General features: G+C 36.0%; 1 protein-coding gene across 1 annotated transcript in view; it reads right to left on the minus strand.

Annotated features, from left to right (window-relative positions):
• WDR70 (WD repeat domain 70) overlaps nucleotides 1-27,138 on the minus strand; it is a 131,056-nt gene that overhangs the window by 92,793 nt on the left and 11,125 nt on the right. Inside the window, exons 6-7 of the mRNA XM_037373954.1 lie at nucleotides 7,584-7,643; nucleotides 2,296-2,429 (exon numbers count right to left, since the gene is read on the minus strand). Coding sequence (XP_037229851.1) covers nucleotides 2,296-2,429; nucleotides 7,584-7,643 — 194 coding nt within the window. The remainder of the gene's footprint in view (nucleotides 1-2,295; nucleotides 2,430-7,583; nucleotides 7,644-27,138) is intronic.

The raw sequence follows: 27,138 nt of genomic DNA on the forward strand, positions 1-27,138 counted from the left end.
TTGTTTAAAGCTGCCAAATGTTCATTGTACTTTCTTGCCAGGACCTGCAGAAAAAAGCTACATACATGGGTAGAATCATGACACGCCATTTCTACACACGTGACACAAATGCACCTTACCATCGCCTTCTCCTTAAACACTAAGGTGCAGTTTGAAGATGACAGTTTGTTGTCAGGTTTTTTCCCCCCTCCCCTTACATCCCACATCCAAGGACAAACAGAGTAACCTAGTATTATGCTACAAAATGGAGTATGGATGATATGGAATTGTTCTCAGGCTTTTTTACTCTTAAAATGAAATTAAGTTTATGGCTCTAGAGCTGGATTTCTGCTAACACCTAAAGCTTCCATACCAGAACTCCCCAGAATTCTTTGAAATTAAGGTCTGTGAATGCTAATAGTCCTTGCAATATATTCCATTGTGCAAAAAAAAAGGATACATATACACCTGGGTATAATAAGTTACAAAATATTCCACATAGTGCTCACTAGCATGCCTCAATGTCAGCATGAAATAACTTTTTCTTGACTATGGATCTTTTTACCAGACACAGCTATAGTTACAGTTTTATGTTTACAAAAAGATACAGAAGGAGTATTTAAATAATATATTTTTTAAACCCCTAAACTAGTACATGAGACTTTCAAGAAGTAAAATTCCCAAATTTTCACCAGTCAATACTATTTTTAATGTTATTTTATATTTCTATTTGTATGTATTTTAGACTCCAACATACTCAAATCACAAGAATGTACATTCCACCAAGAACATTCATATAAAAATACTTATGAGATACTTATAACACATTATACGAACAGTATCAGGGATAATATGATATGCTTGTTATCCCAGTTAACAATTAAACTCGTATTTTACCATCATTTTTTGCCAAAAGGAGGTTACAAATATATTGCAAATGGTTTTGCTTGAAATGGTATGTTAATGTACATTGTATTTGTGGGTTTATATTATGTCTTATACCATTAAATACTGTCAGGTCTTTCTTACTGTTCAGTTATGACAGAGGAGAGGAAAATACAAATTGTATCCTACTAATTGGGTAAATGAAATTCATGGCAGGAAAGTCTGAATGTGACTTCACATTTGCATAATTCTATCTATTTACTTCAAAGTAGCATATCTGCCAAGTCATGTTTTCAAATTAAATGTGCCATTCATTGGTTTATTATAACGAGGTAAGTCTGTCAAACAGATTAGAACTGCATTACAAATCAAAGCCCACTTTTCATTTTCCTGATTTTAACAGTTTAGATCAGTAGAATCCCTTTCTATTTTGCTTTTTCATTGCTTTTGTTTTTCATCATCTAGACTCTTGGCACATCTGCAATCATACACATTCTAACCTTCCAAACTGACCAAAATTCAGTTGTAGATTTGTCAGACAATAATGACTAAAAGTACACATTCTAAGGACTACGTACTGAGCATAATAAATTTCAATCCCTTTTTAAAGTATACCAAAGTATCTTATAAAGTGCATCACATTAGTTAGATATCAGAAAGTACCTTGCTAGATGTGTTATTGATTTATGAATGTGTTTATCTGAAAGTTTGCTGTGCATGAGACATGCACTCCTTTTGAAGGAATTCCGTATTCCACTTCTCTGGAGTAAGTAAATGAACTTGTTGAATTACCAGTGAACAGTATGAATAGTATGGAAAACACTCTCTAAAAATTGCTTTCTATAATTTTTAATTTACATATATATATAAAAATTCATATATAAATATATTGCTTTTTTCTTTAAAAAAAGACTAGACTTACACTTATTTTTAACGCACACTATGTTGCTATTCAATTATCAATGCAATCAAAGGTCCAGTGCTCCCAGAAACAGAGGACTTAAAGAAAAATAGAAAACAACCCCCCCTCAGAAATACTGGCAGCAACTACAGAGGCTCTGCACAAAGGGATCAACTGTTTCACATTTGTTCTCTTCTTCACTAACTTTTATGTAAGCAGAGTACAAGAAGTGTATTCTACTAATTTCAATTACAACTTTGAAAGTCAGCCTGTCTCTTTTGAGAGTTTCATAATCCATTTGCTGATATACTACTAACAGTTACATCTGCAAATTAATCTTCAGCTTTCTAAAAGGGGAAAATATGCAAGTCATTGGAAAAAGCATGAAAAGACATAAGCAGACATGTTCACATTCCATTTACCACAAAAAGTACAAATGGATACAAAAGGCTTTTACGAGGCTTTTCCATGCATTCTACCAGGACTGTAACACAGGACAGTCAGGTGAAAAAGGCAGCCCTCATGCCTACCATTCACAAGGCTGGAGCGATCGAAAAGCTTGGAGAGAGGCATCCATTCCAGCAAAATCCCAAAATTTAACATCATAGTCATATCCACCAGTTATCAAACGGGCACCAGAAGGATCCAGCCCCAAAGCAGAAACCTATACAGAGGGAAAAAAAAAAAAAGAAAAAAAAGAAAATTTAAGATGATACAAGATTTTTTTTTCCGCCTTTAGTAGTATTTCATATTTTGGTGACACCTGAAGAACTAAAGATAATAAAAAAAAAAAAAAAAAAAAAAGGAATTCAGTGCACTAGTTTCTTCCTAAAATACATCAGTGCTATTTTGTTTTTTAATTTTCACTATATTGTATAATACCTGACCACTTTGGAAAGAGTAGGAGAAATGGAAGTGGAAATTGAATAGACTGCTGAAGAGAGCTGAGAAAAGTTAAGTTTACAGTGTTTGCTTTCTAACCATTTCATTGCAGAATTTGGTCATGTTTCATTTCTATGAAGAAAACTGTGGCTTAGATTTTTCTCAAAAGCACAAATAATATTTCTAGCAAGATACTGAAATGGCATCTAACATCCATCAGCTTAAGACTGCATTAGTTTATTCAAGAAGTTCATGTGTGTATATACGTTGTTTAGTTAAATCTCTCTTCGAAAAAAAAAAGAAAAAATATAAAAAAACCCCACAAGTTTGAAAAAAGATAGTATTTTAACTAAAGCTCAAAAAAACCTTACCAAAACCTTTATGTTTTATATACTAAACTAGCTGCTTAAAGCTATGCAGAAATGCTTTCTTTGAGGAAAGAACATTTAATGCTCACTACTCTCGTTTGTTATCCTCAAATCAAAGTTTGATTAAAATGGTATTTTATGTGAAAATCTTATTTTAATTCTCTATTTGAATATTTTTATTACAGTAGTGTTCCAATCACCATATCAAGAAATGACAGTAACAGAAAGCATCTCTTGGGTTAAACATCCTTTCACTTAACCTTCGAAATGATTTCTTCCCAAGTGTTAATAATACAAAGTTAGCTAAACAATGTACTAAATTAATTTGTAAATCAAGTAAAGGGATTAACTCTCAAAAATTAAGTCATCAACATGAGATAATGTTGAAAAGTGATGTCAAAAACAGTAAAACAAGAGTGTTTTTAGAATTACTCAAAAATACACCCAACCGGAAACATAAAAATGACTGAACAAGTTTTCACGAGAAGATAAAACTCATATGAAATTCATGCTTCATGAGAGGATGACTTTTAACCACTAGACAAAAAACAAGGTCATTCCCATATACGGGATAACCAGATTCAGAAACCCTTTCACAACAAGGAAGACAGTCTTCAACACATGAAAATAAAGTGATGATGATAATAATAATAGTAATTTTCTTAAAAGTTCTAGAAAGTGCCTGGAAAGGGATTTGAAGAGATGAGCCAGAAGATTCTGAAGGAAAAAAAAATAATCTTATACTCCACCACCAAGAACATTCAAACTTACAGAAAATCATGGGGAGAAAAACAACCAAATGAAAAACCTGTACACAGAATAAAAAAGAAAAGCTTTCATCTCTGACTGAAAGGTAACACCTGAGAATAATGTCATGGCCAAAGGGTATCAACATTGAATTTCTTGGGGGACAGGGGAAAGAAGGAGAGGGAACAAGCCAATTACTTTCAGATGCCTAAACCTATACTAAAAATTCCAGATTTTAATGCACAAAAATTACAATAACTTGCACATAATTATGCTCACCTGTATGTATCTTCTTTACCTGTGTACACGAAAAGTACCGACACTCACTATGATTTAATGTAGACACACAGAAGTACCACCAAAAAACACTTGTCTCAAAGATGTATCAGTCTACTGCTGTACTTTTTTTAAAGCTTTAGCATATACACTGTTATGGAGACTTTTAAAACTTATGTAAACTGTTGAACAGTTCCCAAACAAAACAGTTTAAAAAATGGAATTTAGCATGAGATACTCCCTTTCCCATGCCCAGCTGAAAGCATAATCTACCTTTTTCTCAATAAAAACACCAGTCATTAATGGAATTTATTCTTAAACTTTAAGATGAACAATTCGTTTTGCCAAAAATGAGGTTTTCTTATATGAAAGAACATGGTCTTCTTTTGAGTTTTCTTTTTCTAGTTTCATGTAGAGAAGGTTCATTTAGGTATTCCTTATCTAATCAAATTCTGATTTACCAGTTGTCCTCTCCTTAAGGCTTACGCTGCTCCGCATGTTGATAACTCAACATACGGGTATTTCAAACATACAGTGTCATCCTACAGCCAACAGGCTGAAAAGGATACTTTTAAGAAAAGCAAGATGCTGTCGAAATGATGTGGTGTTCACCAGGCAACTGACTCCTCCTTAATCTAATTGTTTTGCTCTAATTTAGAGCTTTCACTTGCAGAATTCCTATCATTTAGACAAGGTCTAAAATGTCATTCTTCTAAAGAATGCAAAGGATCATCAGATGTCCTAATCCAGTACCCCTCAAAAAAAAATCTAATTTACAGTGTTACTCATAAGAATCAACATTTTTCTTTTCATTTCCCTGAATCAAATTTTAAATGTGCTGCTTTGTGCTGTTACTAGGAATGAATGGAACTTGGCGCAGTGATTATGCCACTGTGACATACTTGATTTTCAAATGAAACCAGTGCAACCTCTTATGTGTTTCCAAAAAAATGCCCCTTTTACCATTTAAACGCAAATTCTGAAAGCCATTCATTTAATTCATGATTTCTAACATGCAGAAAAAATGGGCATCTCCAGATTAATCATCCATTCATTTATAGACTCAAGTGTTCTACAGTAACTACTACAGGAAGGAGCAGCTGTGATGAGACATTCGAGAGCACACTGTTCAGAATACCCCTGACTATGTACTGTTTCTCATACCCACCTATGCTTCTAAAGAGCCAGGATTAAAAAACGAAACATAACCCTGAAGTTTCATTGGGAACAGCAATTCCTATTACAATGTATAAGCAAGGCAACCAGGAAATTAATCAGGTTTCTGGAAAGAGTCTCCAGTTTGGGAAATCTTTTTTGGGATTTTTCAGCTGCACAGGAATACAGTCATCATCAAACCAACATTCATTAGATTGAAGAGGTACAGATGGGATACATAAGTTTAGCTGCTACAGTACATTGTATGAACATAATGAGAAGACTATTTTAAAACACCAGGGTGAAACTCTGATATCAAGATATGAAGTTGCTCCCATCCTTCTATGTGTGTAATGACATGTTAAGTAGGTTCATTATTCCAACACAAAACAAAAAGATTGTCCTTCTACAGAATAGTTGGGTATTTTCCAATTATATATTTCTTTCACTGCATCCAGTCTAATCCAACTGTGCTATATATACCCACATAATAATTCACCTCTTCTCTAGGTGACGACAGCTGCATTCTCATGCATTCAAAATACCCCAGAAGTCTTCCAAAACTGCAACTTCCACTTTACAAACCCTTTTAGCTGGAAAGAACACGAGCTTATGCTTTAAGAAGCCATCAAAAGACTTACTGCTTTAACAGAGAAAAATAACTCAAAACATTTACATAAAGTTTGTTAGGAAATGTATTCAAGAAACATACTGCAGAAGCAATTACTGTCGCATGTAAAATGGAAAACTGGTTTGCATTAGTGCACTAGTATGCAAATCCTAGTATGCATACAAATTACTATGCAAAGTTATGTGCACTGTGAGCAAAAAATCCACTCTAATTTAGTGTAATACAATGCATCTTTTACAGGTCTTAAGAGAATATTTTCCTTTTTCATGTCTATATATTTTCATATATATATATATATATTCACATAACACACTTGTTGCTTCTTCCTCCTCCTCCCTCTATGTATGTTTAGCACTATGATAAAACAAATGGGTAAGCCTTATCACCTCTTCATACCTCAAGACAAACCACAAAGTTTAATGTCAGATTAATGAATAAACACAAAAATATAATTATTTCTGAAAACTTATAAAAAATTTCAATATTTACTGTTAAGTCTAAACCTCCAGAAAATTCCTTTAAAATGTCTCATAAAGAAATTAGTTATTAAAAATTCAAATTTTAAAACTCAAATTATTGGTTTAATGTTTTATTTTTATATATGTGTGTGATTTAACAAGTTTATAAATAAAAATAATTACTTAATATTATTGAATATTAGATTAAGTGTATGGTTATGTTAATTACATAAACATAAAACAAATCCACGAGTTTTCTTAGAAACCCACTAAATGAAAATTATACATTTACTTAGATTGCTTAAATCCTCATTAGAAGCATTTTTCTCAAATAATTTTTTGTTTCATTTTTCTTCCCTTTCTTTCCACCCACTCCACACCCCCCCCCACACCCCAAAAAATAAATTCTGAGGAATGCTGTGAGTGAGAATTCTATTAACTAGATGACAGGGATATATTAATAAAAAAAATAAATTAAAAAAAAAGACATTCTATTATTATTTTTTCATTGAAGCCTAAGTCATGGCCCAAACTGAAGAGGATAAACAACAGCAGTATTTTTTTTTAATGGCCAAGGAATAGGGGGAAAGGATCTGGGGAGAGAGTCAGGGTTATTCATGGCCAGAAAACAAATTCCATAAAAGAAGATCTTCAATCAAGCAGCACATAGAAGCAGTTGAACTTGTGTTGGAAGTTGAGGTTACTTAAAAATAAAAATATTTAGAACAAAGAAATGATAGCTCAGAGTTGGACAGTGGTTCTTTAAAAGAAAGTTAAGGAGCAATATGGGAGGTGAAACCTAGAAAAGATACAAAGACAAGGAAGAACAAGGTTTCAAGAAATTAAGAATGATATATAAAAGCCACTTAGAGATTCAAGGAGAATGAAGGAGACCTGTATTCAGCTACAAAGAAGTCTTAGAAGTTTCAGCAATAACATTCTCTTTGAAATCCATGACCAAATAAAGTTCTCAACTAGACCTATGTCTAGACTAGAAAGGGCTAACCTAGAAGATCTCCTCCAACAATGGCAAACAGTATATTTAACAAAAAGGAAGAAGAAAACAAGACCACAATTGAGTCAAATAGAGCCAAGCCATGTTTTGGTTATTACAAGGAAGTGAAGAGGCAGTCCTAAAACACACTCAATTGTAATTAAGAAAAGAGCTAGACTAAAATAATACATTAAGAGAAAGAATTAGCTTCATGAACTTTCGTTGACAGTATGTATTTGTTAACTTATTTCATAGACTGGCTCAGTTCTAGAAAAACAAATAGTGTTGAAAATGTATTATCACTTACTGTTTTTGTCCCATGTTGGAGTGTAATTTCATGAGAATCTGGAATTTTCTTTACAGGGTTCTAGAAAAAAAAAAAAAAAGAAAGAAAATAGTACTATGACAGAAACAAACAAAACAAACACGCACCCAATACCACAGTATATATTAAAGAAAGAAAGGTTTCCCTCACACCAGCCGTAACCTAAGAAGGAGAAAGCACAGGGAAGTCACAAAAAAGAGTGATTCCAGATTTTTATTTTCATGGATATACCCCTAAAAAGATGAGGAATAATTGTTAAAAAATTATGAGACTACCTTAACAAAGAACACAAACAGGGAAAGATTTCTTCGTTTTCCTCTTTAGCAAACATCAACATTTTCTTTGCTTCTCAATCGCCAATATCTGACAATCTAGATTTCTGATTTAGTCAATCCATTGTTATTATACAATGTCTTTTCAAATAAAAGGACCCTATGAAGTTAACAAAATTAATGAAAAAATACAGAAATTCACTACAGGAACTGTTACCTATGTAGTTTATTAAGACTGTGGACTGACTTCCACTTGTGCCATTATCTCCAGCTTTCATGGGTCTTCACAGCTGCCACATCAATGGCAGCCATAACATAGTTAATGTAATTCAGGGAATTTCATTTGATAACAACATACAGGTCAAAGGTCTAAAAACCAAAAAAATCTACCACATCACACTAACATTTGTAACACAAATATGAAAAGAGTTAACTTACATAGAAAGAAATGTATTGGAAGTACTCAAGTTTTACTTTGATTCACAGAAGTAGCCTATCTTTTGTTATGGGTGATGGCAGTACAAATCTTGGAAGATGTTTGTTTCCTTTTCGCACTTCCATTTTTTATGGAATGTGCTTAGATAGCATATATAGGCAGCGGCAAGGTTCTACAAAGGTCATACGAATCGTTCTCCTCAAAATGCTGATTTGTCTAGTACTACCTGAAGTTTCCTAACACAGACATAATTATATTTTTGATGCTTGATATCTTTGTTATAATTTTCTGTTGCTTAAGTATGATTTAAAAATAATTTTTAGGCACACTTTATATTTTATGTTATACCTCTTTCCTTATCCACCTCTGCCATTTCCTTCCCTTTTTTTCCATGCTTGCCACAAAAAGTCCCTATAACATCAGGCTGATTTTCCTTCATACTCATTTTATCATGCAGTTTTACCAGCTTTATTTCTCTGATAAAACTCAAAAAACTTCATTATCTTTGATTTAGCCAAACCAAACCCCTCTAAAATGAATTCTTGCCACTAACAGCTCTACTAATAGCTAACAACAACTCCCAAAACAAACGTATCATTTCTTTCCCTTTTCACACATGTATATACAGAGATAAGCCAGCAGAAGACTCATGACCAGTGCTTTCACATTCACACAGTATGCACACCCTCAATAGCCACAGGTGTTTCAAGGGGAGCTTGAGTATTAGCATGAAAATCATATATGCACCTAAGCCAGAAAATATTTATAGGACTATGGTCCATGGTAAGTCTGAAAATATATGTATTGGGTCTGGCTGACATGAAGTTACTTTTCCCCACAGCAGCCCCCATAGTGCTGTGCTTTGTATTGGCAGCTAGAAAGGTGCTGATAACACACCAGTGTTTCAGCTACTGCTGAGCAGTGCTCCAGCAGCAAGGCCTTCCAACATTCAGATTTAATACATATCCAATACATATATCCAAGTCTCTTCCAACATTGCTCCCTCACCAGTAGGCTGGGGGTGGGCAAAATCTTGGGAGAGGACACAGCCAGGACAGCTGACCCAAACTGACTGAAGGGATATTCCCTACCATATGACATCTGCTCAGCAATAAAAAGCTAAGAGAAAAGAGGAGAAGCGGGCGGGGGGGGCATTCGTTATTATAATGTTTGTCTTCCGCAGCCACCACTACCATGTACTGAAGCCCTGCTTCCTGGCAAGCGGCTGGACATTGCCTGCTGATGGGAAGTAGAGAATAAATCTTTTGTTTTCCTGCAGCCTTTGCTTTTGCTTTACTAAACTGCCTTCATCTTGACCCATGAGGGGGTTTTTCCATCTTATTTTCTCTCCCACTGTGTTACCAAGGAAGGAAGTGATAGAGCAGCTTGCTGGGCACCTCGCAGCCAGCCAATGTCAAACCACCATACCGTAACAGTAAAGGTTTACAAATATCTATACATGACATTGTCAAAGCTATAGCCCACATGGTATTAACAGACACTCCCACAGACTCAGTAGTTTACAAGCTGAGAAGCAGGTGTAACCCAAAATTGCCAACTGAAGCTGTGATTATGAAAATGAGTTTATTGTTCAATTGACGCTATAAAGCATCTGGACAAAGGTATAACTTTAATACAAATTAAGTTTCCCATGTCTCATGAATCCCTGTGCTATAAATTGGTATTTGCTGTTCTCCAGATGCAAAAAACTACTCAACAGCCGCTACCTGTACTTGCCATCAAAGTACATTCCATAGAAGCAGAGACATGAAAAGAAACAGACATCTTCCAAGATTCATACTGCCACCACCCATAACAAAAGATATACTACTTCTTCAAAAGCTTTCACAGAAACAATTTGTTGCTGTAAGGAGAAACAGCATTTTGCTCATTGTTACCTTAATCACTGCAAGGCTGCTTATTTTATATTCCAGTCCACTTACTGGAGCATTACACGGTTGCTCATTTCACGTACCTTACCACAAAGGTAGGTATTGTGTGTCTGTACTGCATCAGCAGTGGATTTAATTTTGAAAGAGTATCTTAATTACTTTAAGAGTTCTTCCAATAATTTAAACAAAAAAAAAAAAAAGAATTAAAAAAATGTGCTAGAACAAACTTACATGAGTTTAATTGCTAGCTCCTCCAGGTGACAATACTAAAATCCCTCTTCAATGAAAGAGTGAACCACTCATAGAAAACATTTTTGCTTACAGCACACTCATGTTGAACACTGCTTTGGCTACTTATCTTTAATGGAGAACAGCAGATAGGAATATATTCTGCCACCTGATAAATCAAGCAGCCTGAGCCCAAAATCTGGACATTTGGTGAGTGCTAGCAGTGCTACACTCTGCAGTGTCCAGGGGATGCCTGACAGTTAAAGTAACTGTTTAGACTATTCAAAACAAAAAATTAAGATGATAACGTCCAGGAACAGATCTTGGCATAACATATTCCAATCAGCAAAACATTTACAAAAAACCCAAGGTGAGTTATTAAAATAGAATAAGCATGAACTTCCTAAATGACTGAATATGCTATAAATACTCTAACCTGCTACAACAGATGCCTATATGCTCACAGAAAAATCAGATGTAACTACCACTTTTATTACATTCCAAAGAATAAGGAATGCCATAAAATACTTTTTCGTGCTCTCACAGGAAAATATAGTTAATACATTTTATGTCAGCTTTAAACAACAGGATCCTATGTATACCGGAATATTAGCGTAAGTCTGAAAAACCATAAAGGTAGTTTGCCCAAAGTGTACCAGCACTTCCAGGTCTTCCCGGTTGTTGCTTGGATTTCAGCTGTTAAGTTTACACAAATTGATTTTAATATTTCAATAATGCTGGTCTAGAAAATTTGTATTGTAACTATGTGAGATTAAAACTTCACAGGATTTTGTTGTTTTTTCTTTCCCCTACCCCCCTTCTTCTTAAACTGTATGAGGAAAAGACAGTATGTTAGAGTACTCTTTCAGCAAAAACAAAGGAAAACCGTTTTGGTGTTGACATACCTTCTATGATTTTTACAAAAATTCACAATTCTCTGGCTTACAAAGATTAATATATATTAAATCTGAAATAATGCATACTAGGAGTTTGTAGTTTTTCTCAAAAATGGAAAGTCTTACCTTTTTTAATTTCTGCAAAGGGACACTGTAAGTCAGAAATCACATCTGCAGTTTGCAGTTATGTTTTTTCATGGAATTCCAGCCCTAGCTGACTGTTAAGTTCCTGTGCCTGACAACACTCTTCTAGTCACTGCGCCACTGCCCCTAAATACTGTGGGTTTGGTTTTCTCTTGTTCCTTTTGGGAGCTTCCTTACCCTCAAGTAATGCTCAGAAAATAATGCCACTAGAAACCAAAGGCTGAAGCTAGGTCAGAGTCTCCCAAGACCTCTTGAGAAAAACCAAAGACAAAACCAAAAAAAAAAATAAAATAAAATAAATAAATAAAATCAAACAAACCAATGATGCAGGTCAAACCAGACACGTGAAAGAATAGACCCAAGAAGGGAAAAATGGTTAAAAAACTGGATTTCTACATTCTGTAAAATATCCTTCAGTATCCATGGGATTGTGAACATGGGCGATAATCATCACTGGGACTTGGCAGAAGACAGAGAGATACAAGAGCTGGGAAAAGAAAGGGCTGGTAAACCGAAGATTTGGCTTGGGGAGAATGTTAGGTCCTATAAAAGTAATAAAAAAACCCCAAAACAGTATCAGAGAGAGGCATTTACAACTAAAAAATACTTCAGTCTTTGCCATCTGTTAGCCTTTCTAACAGACTGACCACCCAGAAGTCATTTCAGAATGACCATTAGATCCATTCACAGACTGAAACGTAGAAAAGCAAAGATTATGAAAAAGTTCCACAATGACATATTCTGATGATCTCACATTTATTTTTACACACCAGGCCCTTAAATGGGAGCTTTCCTGGGCACCCACACAAGACTACAATTTAACAGAGGAAACAATACTATTTTTTCCCTCTGTGCTTGCAATTGTCCCTAGATTCCAGTATAGAGGCTCTTGCCTTCCTTGAGGATTTCATTCATTGCCCTGGAAGAAAATGCTACCTTCCTTTTCTGGATAGCTCCTGTGTTCTTAGAGCTTTCCCAGAATGCTGACTTGCTGGAGACTTGAAGAGACTTCTCACTTGTGGGAGCAGAGCTATGGTACAGCACAAAGAAAAACTATGCAAAAGTACAAGTGGTTAAACTAAAGGTAAGCACTTCCCCTCTCTTGAGCAGAAGAGGCTGAAGTTGGCTTGGCTGCTTCTTACTTTAAATACCTTATGTCCTAGAAGACTAAAAAATGTCTTCTGCTGCAAGCATGAACACTCACACACTGATCTTTTGGGTCTCGTTTCATGCACTCAACGTGGAAGACTCTGTCTGTTCACAGGCAGGAGGGAAGAGAAGGTGGCAAGAACTTCACTTCACAGAGACTTCTCAGTTTCTGGTGAAACTGCAGGTTTCACAGAACAGATTTAACAGAGGTGGTCTGACACATATTATTGCTGCCTTACTAGAAGACAGATGGAATGACTGGGTTCCTAACGAATGTCAGGAATAGCTGGTGGGAGGGGGACAACAAACCCTAGCACCTAATGGTGATAGAATTACCTTCACCTACTTAAAACTTCAGCAATTCAAACACTCAAATGAAGGACTCCCTGCAGAAAAACATGTTTTAATCATTCAAATCCCAGGCCTTCTGTAAATTAAGGAAAAAGAAATTTCTATTTTCAAGCATTTTGTTTAAATATGTCACGTTCATGTTTACTTTTATGATTTTTTTAAAGCCTCCTCTCTTCCCCACCAAAATCACTGTATTGCATGGAAAAGCAAACACCACACTGTTAGGGGGTGAGGTTGGGGGGAGCAGGAAAATCTGAGAGCCTTTGAAAGGCTTTTGTTTTAGACATTAGCACACAGACTGACATACTGCTAAAATCTTCCTTGAGACCAGACAGTAACAATTTTCCGCATCATTCTTCTCCAACAAAGAGTTCAAAGTAATAAGCGTGGTTTAAAAAAAAAAAAAAAAAAAAAAAAGAAAGAAAAAAAAAAAGAGTACTCGGGAGTGACAGTAGTTAAAAGGAGAAATGTAGTGTATCCTAATAAAAATGTCCATGCTGTAAATTATGCAACATATTGAAAGAAAAAGCTTGTAGGAGATTTTAAGAATAAAACAAATCAGCAGACAAGCCATTAACAATCACAACAGAAAAGATGCAATTTCTGACATAATAATTCCCAAAGCAGAGTTACACCACTACAAGCTCCTCAGTTTAGACAGATAAAATACCCCAGAAAAGCACTGAATTGTGCAGCTAGAACAGCACCACAGAAACCCAGTCCAGCTGCTGCAGTATGTAGGCACAAAAGTATGCTACTACCAATAGCAGAAGGCTATAAACTATTTTTATTTTATAAGTTACAATAAAAAAGCAAGTCATGCTTGTTGTTGTTTGCCAATTTCTGTATCTAATGTGTTCAGTTTTACAGGTCCAAGTAGTCTCTCTCAAGTTATCGCCAGAATGGTTCTCTTCCAATGGGAAAGAAGCTGCAGAAGTCCATCAGACTTCATAGGGTGACACTTGGCACAACCTCTATGTTATTGCAGTTAAGTTCAGAGCCACAAAAATGCATTTTTCCTTCCTACCTCACAACCAGTTTTGATAGTTGTTGCATCCATGTAAGTAAATGAAATCAAGCGACTGTTCTATGATGATGAACAGAGATAACTGAATCTTGTTCCATTCTTCAATATTGAATTTAAAACACTACTAGAAGAAAGATAAAAGGGTGTGGGGAGGGGAGTATTTCACAGATCTGGAAGAAAACATGCCTCATTCCTCTGTTCAAACTTGAAAAACGTTTTAAGCTGTTAGGCACCCAGCTGAATTTTCCATGACGGCACTGAAAGCTCAAGACAGTAATAAGAGTTTCAATTGATTTTTTTCTGTTCCTTTTTAAACTTGTTTTGTAAACACACACTGATGTTCATGTTTTGTTCCACAAGTTACTCCTCATGCACTGATTAAAACCGTATTACTTGTAAAATGGGCAGGTTTTCCAAGTCATGATTTTTTGTTACTTTCCTCCATAACTCACACTGAAAAATAAGTATCTAAGATATACACTAAGGTTACACAACACTACACGCACAGAAAGATAGAGTATGAAAAACCACAATGTAGGTGATGGGTAAGATGCTGTTTTACAGCAACAAAAAATAGAAAAGTTTTTGTACTTACAGGGGCGCATTATCCACCAACTTGCAGGCAGAAGGAAGCATCCAGTTTTGAAAGGACATTTCAACAACTTTTAATTTCCTCTTTTAGATGTTAGAGTTGACAGATGTATTCTGAAGCAAACTTGCATGTTATTAAACTCAGTTTGGCCCATATTCATATAATCTGAGTTTCTCAATGTGATGCATCTAAATATGGAAAACACTTACTTCAGATTTCCTATACAGCCTTTAAAAAGAGACAAATACCTCCAGAAGAATCAGTGTATGAAAAAACTAAATCATATGGAGACCTCTCCTCTTCATGAATTATTCAGGGAGTGCTAGGCAACTAAACTCCTAACCTAGATGCCTTCACTAGGTTGGAGGAATCAGGGCCTACATGTGCATGTTCTAAAGTTTTTGCCAAAAGAAGATAAAGAAAAAGGGAAGTATTATGGAAAACAGGAGGATACATGCAAACACTGATATGAATCACCTTGGCTGATATTCCTTTGGAACACTCACAATACCTGTTACTCATGGAAAAACATTGATAATATGACAAATGCAGAAAACATACAAAATTAACAAATATTGCAAGGGCCCTACAAAATACTATCTATCCCAATAAAAGTGTTACCTTTATTTTGGCTAACACTCAAAACAGCACAGAACTTTTGTCTTGATTTCAAGTACAGGAAGACTACGGAGATGTTACTCTTTCCTTTATTGAGCTAAATTACATTACTCCAGGGTACATTCAAGAATTAAGGAGGTGCTTAAGTAGATGAACTTCCTTTCCAATGCCTACAAGAAGTAAATTTATTTATTCAATACAGATACGGTACTGTGTCTAGCTTCTCTCAACATCATCTAATTCACAGCCTCATGAAATTTTTTCTTATGATCTGAACCAGAGTGTTTTGTCAGGTTTAACCAGCAAGGGAAAAGACCTTAGATTAAATCTTCATTCCAACACATGACTGCCTAAAAATAATAAATTTGTAATGTTATTACAGGTCAAATACAACATACTTTATTAGATGATGGGTCAAATGGTAATTCAGAGACTGTTCCCAGACACAACAGGTAACATGAATTACACCTCTTCCCTTTCAAGCCACTTAACCAGCATGCCCCCCTTTTGAAAAGACTCCAATAGCTTAACAATCTAGAAAAGGTACTGCAATAAGAAGTCTCAACATGGTTTCCCAATATCTTTTTTGGATATAAACATCATACTGCTAAAGTACAGCAAAAGGCCTATCTGATCTGTCTCCCAGGAGACAGTTTTAGACAGATTTCAGGAGGTTACTATTTTTCACCTAAATTCTAAAATCTCATTCAGATAATTTCTGAATTTATAACAAGCCCTTAATTTATGAAGTCATAGTTCATATTAATATTTATGACCTGGGAATTGTTCTCACAATTTATACCACAGAAATTCTCTTGAGGCTTTTCTAAAGCAAGTTGTAATCACTGATAAAACTGATTTAAATCTAAAATTGCCTGCACTCATTCATGTTTCCTTCGCAGTTTCCGAGACACCTATTTACTTAAACTGACCGTTTTGGTGATATTTCAGGTATCTTACATTCTGCTCACATAACTACCTACCTATTTAATCTTTATCATCTCAGTTTCAAATGTGTATAAATATTAATACTTCATATGTGCTAAAACAGTATGCACAACTGCCACATACCGCCAAAAAGCACCCACACTCAATCAAGACACAGTTTTACTAGAGCAGCAGGATATACAAAATTACTACCTACAATGAAAAAAATCACAAACATTTTCAGTCAGGCTTATCCTTTAAGGTTATTCTTTAGAGCTGAATAAGAGTATTTCATTTTAACGTAGAGGAAAACTTCTATTTACTCTGGAACAGTAAAATAACACACACAACCACAGATTAGCTGACAATGAGAAAAAACAAAAGAAACATGCAACACCTTTGCTCTGAAAGTTCTGCTCAGCCTGGCAGGTAACCAAAGAATAGCTTAATTCTGAAATCAGAAAGGAAAAATAATTGCGAACTTTCAACTCTTTGGAGTTTAAGTGCCAAATACTTAGTTCAGACCCAAATAGGCCTCACTTATGCATCCATCTATTTCACATCCAGCTTGATAAGAATTTCTGTACCACACAGATTCCATGTGGAACTTCTACCAGAGGGAATACGGCCTAAAAGACACAAATGAATGAATCCAAGAACACAACACATGGTGCAGGACCAAACTGAACCTAACTTTCATTAATGCACCACTTTCAGCTCCTATCCAGTTCCCTTAATTATTTATATTAAATTCCCTGTAAAACATCCTTTATCTAAACTACACAGATACTTCATCATCATCACCTTTTGCAAAACTCCAGGGGAAAAAGAGAAGTGTGAAAGAGACACAGGAAGAATGCTCTCTCTTCCAAGAGAAATCATGAAAACTAAGGTTGCACTAAGAATTCCAGAAGCAGTATCCTACCTTTTGATAATTACAACACTCTCATTGGTTTTCGGTCATTAAAATAGCTTTACTCTTCTCCACACTTACCTTCTGTCTTAAATAAAATTATTTATGAAGCATTTTAGAATTTAGAAACCAATACATGTACAAAGTTTAACATTTTTTGCAAAAAAATGCCTCCCCTTTACATAGTTTAAAGGTCAGTGATACTATTTAGCCTTTGTCACGCACACGGCAAAAGGCAGTTGTAGTTACACACACATCTATGGACATACATTAAAACAATATATGCAGCAGAGTAGGTATTACTGTTTCGTCTGCAAGTTCCATAAGCAGTGGAATTAAGTCCATCAGCAACGCTATACTCTTAATTTTGGACTCATCAAAACTTGAAAAACCAATGCAACCAACAGAGGTTCAATATTTGGCATTGCTGTCTAAAACAGACATGAAGATTACTACAACTGAAATAAAATGCATTTTTCCTCTTGTCAAAAGAGCCTGATGATCACTTTAAGACTAGTGATCATGTTAGCATAGAATTTGATAAACATCAAGGCAATACAAGAACCTCTATACCAGTATAAGAATGAAACCTTGTTAGTGAGCTATCTTTGTTAAATTGTACACGTTCTAATGACCAAAATTAAAGCAATACACCATTGGTGTAGACCAAGCCTTAACCTTTGACTTTGTGCAATTTATTTCATTCCCACATATCCCAGTTTCCTCATCTGAAAAATTTGAATAAATAATATTTATTGTAAGGAATCTGCTACAAGGTTTTACTCAAATTCCTAAGGGATCTTGTTATTCTTAGCAAACACACTACAGTCAGCAAAACTAAACAATCACATCTCTAGAGAGAGTTGTCCACAGACTACACTTTTCAACAGTTCACCAACTGTGATTGTAAAAAGGTGTTCACTCAAATGTTTACTCCAGGATCTTGAGAGACACAAAGTTACGCATACCATCCCACTTAGTGACAAATATTCTAGTTGTCTAATTAGGATAAGAAATTAAAACTGTGAAGGGGGTGGAATTCATCAGCTAGTCATGCAAAGATGATCTACAACCACAGGGTGAAGGTAGGGCAGGTGGGGGTTAAAAATTACAGCATGTCTAAGTTACTGCAGGAAGGAAGGACAATTTCCTATCTAGCTCCCACAGCTGGTTCCAATTCTATTACTGTTTCGATTACTAATTCTCCCATGCCACCCATAAATTACCTTCAAAACATTAACATTTAAGCTGTCTTATAGCAGCACAATTTTATGTAACGTGACTTTAACTATGCATCTGGAAAGAGGAAAAGATACATTTATATTGTACACATGAGGTCCATGCTTGGAAAAAACACACCTTTATCCACTCTTCACTCAGGTATATTCCTTTAACTAAAGCTTACGCCAAAAGAAGGTAGTGTGTTATGGCTAGATGATGTATCTCATACTGTTAAAACTGTTGTAATACCCAATGACACAACAAATTAATTTTCAAAATGTGCAGGGCAAACAGCAAACACTAGGTTAAAAACTACAGCCAGCATGAACATCTTGGTTTCACTTTTAATCATAAACCCCATAATTTTTAAATTGTTCCCAAGCATTATAAAACATGCTTATTTTATATGCATTATGTATGTCTTACTATAGTATCTACAAATGTTGAGACCCCTTCAGCAAACCATATCAAAAACCTGACATCTACAACTGTGATGTAGTCTGAAAATTCCAAATTATTACAACTAAACAGAGTACTGCTGATTTCTACACAGCAATTAAACAACTACTATTCAGTACTGCTCAGCTGTGGATTATACAAGAACAGAGGAAAGACCTCAACACATTTTGCAGTGGAATGATGCCCACATCAAATCCAACACTTATTATAGTCATTCCTCAAGGGGTCTGAGGTATAAAAGCATACAGAAGCAAGGCTTTCACTTTTTTACTCAGGCTAAGATAAAGATCCATTGTCTAGACAATACACAAAATTTCAGCTGGGTGCATGGAGAAAGACGACAAAAACTGAAGAACATCATACTTACTGAAATGCCTAATTTCACAGATTTTTTACTGATATTATGCTAAGAGCTTGTATATTTCTGTTATTCAGTAACTGTTAGAAAATGCAGAACATTAGATACATTCTATGAGGATCTTTCCTTAATTATTCTATAGGCTTACTGACTTTCTCCACAAGGATCTGCTCCATACTATACAAAGATTACTTAAACTACCAAAAAAGTCTTCCTTTTACAACCTAAAATTTCAGTTCTGATTATATGATTCAAATTAAGGCACTATTACTCATGAACATAGTAACCTTGTTAATCTAGCTGAGATGGATTAACAGCAACATTCATGTTCAACTTGGTCATGACAGTTAATGTATTTTTAATACACACTTACATAGTACAAATTTGACAATTTTGGATGTTCAAATTACGTTCTGTGATTACTTACTTTTGGAGTCAAGAAAGAAAAACATAGTCCATAGATAGAAGGAACTCCAGATTTCAGACTGCCTATCTACTACATGATTTTCAGTAAGACAACTGCTTGCGTGTCTACATGAACTGAAAGGCTGCAGTAAGGTCTCCCCAGAGCCTTCTTTTCTCCAGGCTGAACGACCCCAACTCTCAGCCTGTCCTCACGGGAGAGGTGCTCCAGCCCTCTGATCATCTTTGTGTCCCTCCTGTGGACCCACTCCAACAGGTCCGTGTCTTCCCTGCGCTGAGGGCTGCAGAGCTGGATGCAGTACCCCTGTGGGGTCCCACCAGAGCGGAGCAGAGGGGCACAGTCACCTCCCTCGCCCTGCTGGCCACGCTGCCTTTGGTGCAGCCCAGGGTACAGTCGGCTTTCTGGGCTGCGAGTGGGCATTGCTGGGCCACGTCCAGCTTTTCACCCACTAGTAACCCCCAATCCTTCCCTACAGGGCTGCTCTCAATCCCTTCATCCCCCAGCCTGTACTGATGGCCAGGGTTGCCCCAGCCCAGGTGCGGGACCTTGCACTTGGCCTTGTTAAACCTCATGAGGTTCCCATGGGCCCATTTCTCACGCTTCTCCCCCTGAAAGGTATTTCATCCCTCAGATAGGTCATACTTTGAGGTACCCTAAGTCACTTACAAGCTCATTTAACAAATTTAAAACAAACAAACCAAAAAAAAGCCCACACCAGAAAAAGAGCTTTCTGTGTAATGCTCATATGCTCATATTAGAAGTGAAATCTTGCAATTGTTGAGAAAATAGATCTGTGGTATTTCATATCTCCTGTTGACTGACTGGTGACGTTACCAGGGAATGCATGATTCTGTAACTACTGCTTCCATAAATAAGCAAGCTAAAAAAAAAAACTCCAGCAGACCTTCCCCTGTAATGCATAGGTCCAACTTTCTATCAAAAGAGAAACAAAGGTATAAAATAAGCCAAAAATGAGCATGAGAGAAGCAGAGCTTATAAACACTTACTGACTTTCCACAGGAAAAGCTGAAGTGGTGGGAAGGAATGTATAACCCATAAAGTAATCTGAATCAAATGCAGTCCAAGAATTTTTGCTCAGATTTGTTCAAATTCCCTGCCACGGACATTTTCCAGACAACTAATACGGAAGCCAAAACAAGGATTCCTAATTTTGCATAGTTTGCTGAGCTTGGGCAGAATTTAACTCACATTTTGTTCTGTAGGCCTGAATTCTTCACATTGGCCTCGTGTTTGACATCCACCTTGGTCCATGATCCATGAAGTGATATGCTTTAGTATTTCAGCACCATTACTCTGTTTACAGATAAAGTGCAAAGTGCAGATCACTTGAAGGCACTTTTCTTTATGTGTTTGCTTTTAATTTCACCTTGACTTCTGTATCATACATTCAGACACTCTGGATTCTCACTTCACCTGGCTACCACAGGTAATATCCAATCTGAGACAGCAAAAATGGACCTCTGAATAGAGAATGATGGCATCCTCTTGTCTTCAGGTTCCTCTCATGAGATCCTGACAATCCACTACAGACAGGGAGAAACACCTCCCAGAATACTCTATTTAGGTGAAGTCTCCCTTCATAAACCAATTATTTCAGAGCCCACTGTATAGGGCAATTATTAAAATGGGAAAACCCTGACAGTGATGGTAACCCACTCCTACCTGTGAACCACTTGCCCCTGGAATTTCAGAGTAATACCAAAATAACAAAACAGAGAAAGCAAAAGAATCCTCCTCTTAAAACACAGTCAGCAGTTTCACACAAACATGTACAAAAATTATTAAACCCTACCATAAGCTCTTTATGTACTCTCAAATCCTCACAGCGTGGAACACAGGTGAGGCAACAAACTAGCAAGAGTGAGCAAATGCATATAAATAGATTTTTGCAGTTGGCTGTGGGTATCAAGACCTTAAAAGTATCTATTAATACTGAGAGGCACAGGGTAGATACACATTGCACTGTCAACATTTTGCACTATAGGGGAATGGGGGAGTTCCGGCTAAGACTAGATTTTTCTTTTAAAAAGCTTAGATATCTGCTCTGAGGTGACAATTACTGTTCAAGTGATAGGCTTGTTTACAAACTTGCACTTAAAGAACTTGAAGAACTCAAATAACCCATAAGCCACATTGTGAACTGCATGCAATTTAACCTATCTACCCCAGTGAAAGACGTGAGATGACCTCCTCAGAACTTGTAATTACAACAAGGTATCATATGTTAAGCCTAACGTTTACACAGGAAGCCCTTCTCACTGTAAAAGTGCCAAGCTGAGAGATTATTGTCAGTGTGCCTCCGAGCTTCTCCTCCATGCCTTTTCAGCAAAAAGAATGGCACAGAGCTAAGTCAGGCAGTGTATTATCAGCAGTTACCACACAGTGTTTTCAAAATGCCTAAGAAATACGGAGCTAGGTTGTTTTCTTTGATGAGTGATGCATAGTTACAGATTGATGATAAATTAAATATTATTTACTCATCTTATTTCAAATAAAAATATTCTGCACGCTTAGGTGTTTGGATTTTTATATTGGCTCCTGGCCTGCAAGGCATATATCCTAACAAAGAAAGCCTAAAACTACCAAGAATCTTTCTTTTAGATTAACTGTGCCTCAATCCCTCGCAATTTAATTTAACTGCAAAAACTGCAATACATAAAACAGCTTTGAACCAAAATCAGTTATTAGCAACTTCTCCTACTCAAATCAGTTCTGAAAGCGAGCCAACTGCACTAACGGTTATGCAACCATCAGAGAAAACATAGCTTAAAAGATACTTTCTTCCTTATATATACATTAGGTTTAAAATGCACCAAAGAAAAATTGTATCACTAACTACTATTCCAAAAAGGTGAACAAACAGGAAGTGCCAGCGGTTGCCTCCTTACTATACTCAGAAAGCAAGTAGGTTTGATACATACATAACCACCAGAAGGAAACATGAATCTTTGCAGTCCTGCGTTGTCATTATTTTTTCTCTCCATACGTTTCAGACTAATGCTTAAAAGTAATACCAACTCTTCTTCTGACACTTCCTCACAAACAGCACAAGATCCACACACTCACTGCTCTTACCCCACTGACTCACTGTACTGTTAATTTTTTTTTTCATATTATTGATTCTTACTTGCCTAATTCACTTCTGTATCATTTAACTGTTGTGTGTGATCTGTATTATGCAAGGTCTGCTATCACAAATCTAACTGTATACAGTACTTTAAGATGCAGACAGACACAGAATTTTCTCCTGAATCAGCCAGAGAGGTTAGGTAATTTCTATGAGCTACCCACTTCAACTTGGTCGCAGAGTCCATCATGAGGTTACTCCCTAAAAGCATCAGACAGGGTTGCAGCTTCCATTACTTCGTATAGTATGACACAACTCCCAAGAGGTGAGCTAATGCAAATTGCATTAAACTACACAGAATTAGACTACAGCTGACAACTATTATTTTTTGACAGGACAGAACTAGTTTTCATAACTATCGTATGATTTGGGCAGATGCTAATTTAAAATAGCATTATAAATAGTATAGTTATAACTAATTTAGATGTAGTGACATTCATCTTACTCTGGGGAGTTAATATTTTTGCTGAAAATGCAGTGAATTAGTTGACTACCGTTCATTCTGCATTCAAACACTGATTGCAGTTTCTTATATGCACTATAAGACTTTGGAAAATCACATAAAACTACCATTGAGCTTTCTCAAAAATTCACTGCCTATTCAATATATTGTAATTGTCTTCCCTATAAAAAGTATTTTATAGACAGCAACTGGACTAAGCCTAGTACTAATTAAAATTGTATCTGTTAAATGCAGAAACTTTATTACTATTACTTACAAGCTTGCACTATAACAATAAAAATATAAGCATTTATCTGATATTTTAAAAACCTATTTGTCAGAGATTCCTTTTCGAAAAGGAGAAATGTGACATGGTAGAGATAGCACTGAAATATGACAGCAGAGGTAGGGATACAAACACGAGGGGGACACAGAAGACCACCAGGATGCCTGATACCTACAAGGCACTGTAGGAAGAAATACCGATTATGACATACCACAGGTCTGTTGCAAAGAAAAAACAAAACCAACCTCAAAAGCCCCAAAACAACTGGCTGCCCTCACCAAAGAAACGGCCACGTAAGGCACCATTTAATCACAGAACAGAACAACTCTGACTGTGAAAAGAAAGGTAATAAATTCCAGGCTAAAACAAATGAAATCATTAAAACAAGTTACTATATCATTGACAGAAAAGATCCATGCCAGAATTTTTACACTGTTTTCTACTGAGGTATACTGAGAGGTTTACTCTGGCATCATTATTTCTATAATTTAATTTTGGATAATACACACATTTCTATCCACTGAAATCAGTCACAAAACTACTGCACACTTCTACATGACCCAACATTTCACCTCGTGCACCTGCACACCAACATATATCACCTAAATGACGTAGGGAAAACCTGAGGAAAAGTAAACATACAAAGAATACATAAGTGATATAAAAAAGCAACTAGTTTACATCTTGTCCAGAATTTTAGTATTTTCCACAGGAAAAGTTAATGGATTTAAAAACATATGTACTTTTTAGATGATCTTAAGATACAGAATGCTCAAAGACCAAGACTTAAAACTGTAGAATAAGAAAGGGTTATCTTTAAAATCATCTGGCATTCTGTATCACAGAGGTCTTGTGAAATAGGTACGTGCAGTTTGCAGACACTGAGGGTGATTAAGCTTATTTTTTCTTCTAAATTTCCATTCCTGGTATGTTCCATACTTGGCAGAAAAAGGTGATAATACAATGAATGTATTTGAAAAAGGAATATCACTGAAAAGTGTGTTTATTTTTGTATTTAAGACAAAAGCCATTACGTCATGACATTCTCTTTGCAAAGAAACATTAACTGACTCTTTGTACTGAAAAAGGTTATCAATCTGGTAGCACCGAAAGCCAGCTGATCTCTACAGATGTGGTTACAGCCTGGTATGTTAAGTTTGCTTTCTTTGCAGAGAAGCAGTGTTCCAAGACATCTTAAGTAATAGGTTGGACAGAAAAGGCAGATAAATCTCTATAAATCCAGTTGATGCACAAAACTTGTTAAACTATTGACCTGACAAAGAAACAGTAATTATCCTAACAGCCATGATTCCTCTCAACTCCATCTATATTTTAAGTGAAGCCTAGCAAGTTCTTGATATATATATAGATCTACATTACATTGTATCTTGAGCAAAATGCTGAAAGACTCTAGTCTAAAAATTGGCTGAAGAATTGTTTCAAGTGCCATAATTGTTGCCATTCAGATGTAGTTCAAAAGTTTAAGAATTAATCACTGGTTTCCCCTTCTACTTAGAATATTCAAAATATGAAGAATGAAAGTACACCTTTCAAAATATGACAAATTCATCTCAAAGACTAACGCTGACATGATTTGCCTTTTCAACTGAACTGCCTGCATCAGTCATCACATTTATAGTTTATTTTTTGAATGAAATCTGATATTTTACTCTTAATTTGGCTCTTTCGGTCCTGTCAACCCAGCAATTTTACAAAATTTCCTTTGCCTACACATGTGTAGTACAACCGCAGTATCTGCAAGCAAGACATTTATTCAACCTGCAGTAAAGGCAGACTTCCAAGTAGACCCTGCAATGAAGGCTCAATAACACCCAGAAAACACGTCACCCATTTTTGGCGGCTGTCTTTGGAGGCAATGACTAACAGCAAAATAAGCCGGCAACCTCTGCATTTTCCAAGAAAGCTGAAGTCTTTTATTACTTTAACTTCTGCTATTTCAAAACAGGCATGAACCAGCACAGTTCTACACTGAGGGGTCAAGGAGGCTTTAAGTCCTTCTAATTAACTTTGACTAATAAGAAAATAACAAGTCACGGAACACAGCAGAAGCGTACTGCCTACAGACTCCTTTTTACTGTGCTTGCATTTGTCCTGTGACAAGATTTTGCTTGCTCTGAAACTCTGGAGAATCAGCATTATAATTGTTTTTCACAAGACACAACAGGTAAAACTGAATATGATGAAAAAGTCTTAGTCACCTGGTTAAACTTTGGAAAATAAGGGTGCCCTTGCCCGGCCCATGTTCCTCTGTTTTCTAATGTAGCACTAGATAAGATGTAGTCTGTGGGCCTGATGCATTTTACATGTGATCAATACAAAGTCACACACACGACATTACATATGTGCTTGTTATCACAGAGACCGACTACATTTTGGTGACAGCACAGATTTTTCTTTCTATTACAAGGAAAGGTCTAAAGAATGAAGTACTTCAATATGCAGAATGTGTATGGTCTAACTCAATCAATAGATCTTTCATGCTTTGTTTAATAAATTGAAATAAAAAGAAATTTGACATGGGAAGTCTCTTGTTAAAAATTCAGGTCTATTTCCAACTCCTTTTAAAGATGTAAGCTGATGCATATATGTAACTTCTCCATCCTCCAATTAATAACTGATGTTCCAAAGCTGACAATCCCATTTTTTTAACAGGAGGGGAAAAAAAACCAAAACTGTAACACCAAGAAGTATTTTAATTTTTCTTTGTTTCCCTCTTTAAATAAGTATTAAGACCTATGGTTTAGCTATACCACCTGATAGGAACAGAACAGCTAACTCAAGTTAGAAGAGGCAGCCACTAATATAAAAAATAGCATAATTCATAGGACATTGCATCTCTAATAAAGGTTCTCAGCTCTTTCTGACACCTGAATTAATCTACAAACACATACCATACAGTAAGTGATAGGGAAGTATCATCTATATTATTTGTGAAATCCTTGACTTAAAAAAACCAAGCTAAACTTTCTAGCATTTCCATGCAAACAACTCACATATTAGTGAGAACTCTAGCTTCTGCTTTCATTCCAGATATGATTTGAATTATTTTAACTCTTCAAAACTTTTTTCCATGACAAAAATTTTAGTCATACATAGAAAAATAAGTTCTATTTTAATTTCTATAGATCTTTCAGAATTTATTTTCAGCATTCACACCCATTATTATATGAAAGATGACCTATAGGCCTCTGTACTGTAAAAGGGCCACCGTGATTGAGTCCAACCCTTATTTAAGACCTTGTGTTTCACCACACGAGAATGTACATGCGCTTACTGGAATGAATTCCATGCATCTAAGTAAACCCAATCAAAATCTTTACATAGTACTATTTGCTCTAAAAACTAGCTCCAAGCTGGTTGCTAAAGAGAGCTGCAGAAAATACGCAAGACCAAACAGAAGTTCCAGGAAAGCTGGTACATCTAAGATGTTTTCACTGCCCCCTAGTGCAATTTTGGCGAAGTTAAAAAAGAAAAAAACCCAACAAAACCAACTGATGTTAGCAGTCAATATTTGGGTTGAGGTGTATCAAAGAAAAAGGAAATATTTTTAAGTTAAACACTGGCTGCACCTCATGTGGACAAACTCACACTTGTGTGTCAGCTAGGTAACCCATGCATAAACTCCAATGCAGACAAAACAGCAGAGAACAACCAACCTGCCCATGTCCCTGCAGCACCTCCCTTGGAGGCTAGCCTGTGCAGAGCTCAGTGCTGTCCCAAGCTGCCCAGAATG

The sequence above is a fragment of the Falco rusticolus genome, chromosome Z (genome assembly GCF_015220075.1).
Source record: "Falco rusticolus isolate bFalRus1 chromosome Z, bFalRus1.pri, whole genome shotgun sequence".
In the NCBI taxonomy this organism is placed as follows: domain Eukaryota; kingdom Metazoa; phylum Chordata; class Aves; order Falconiformes; family Falconidae; genus Falco; species Falco rusticolus.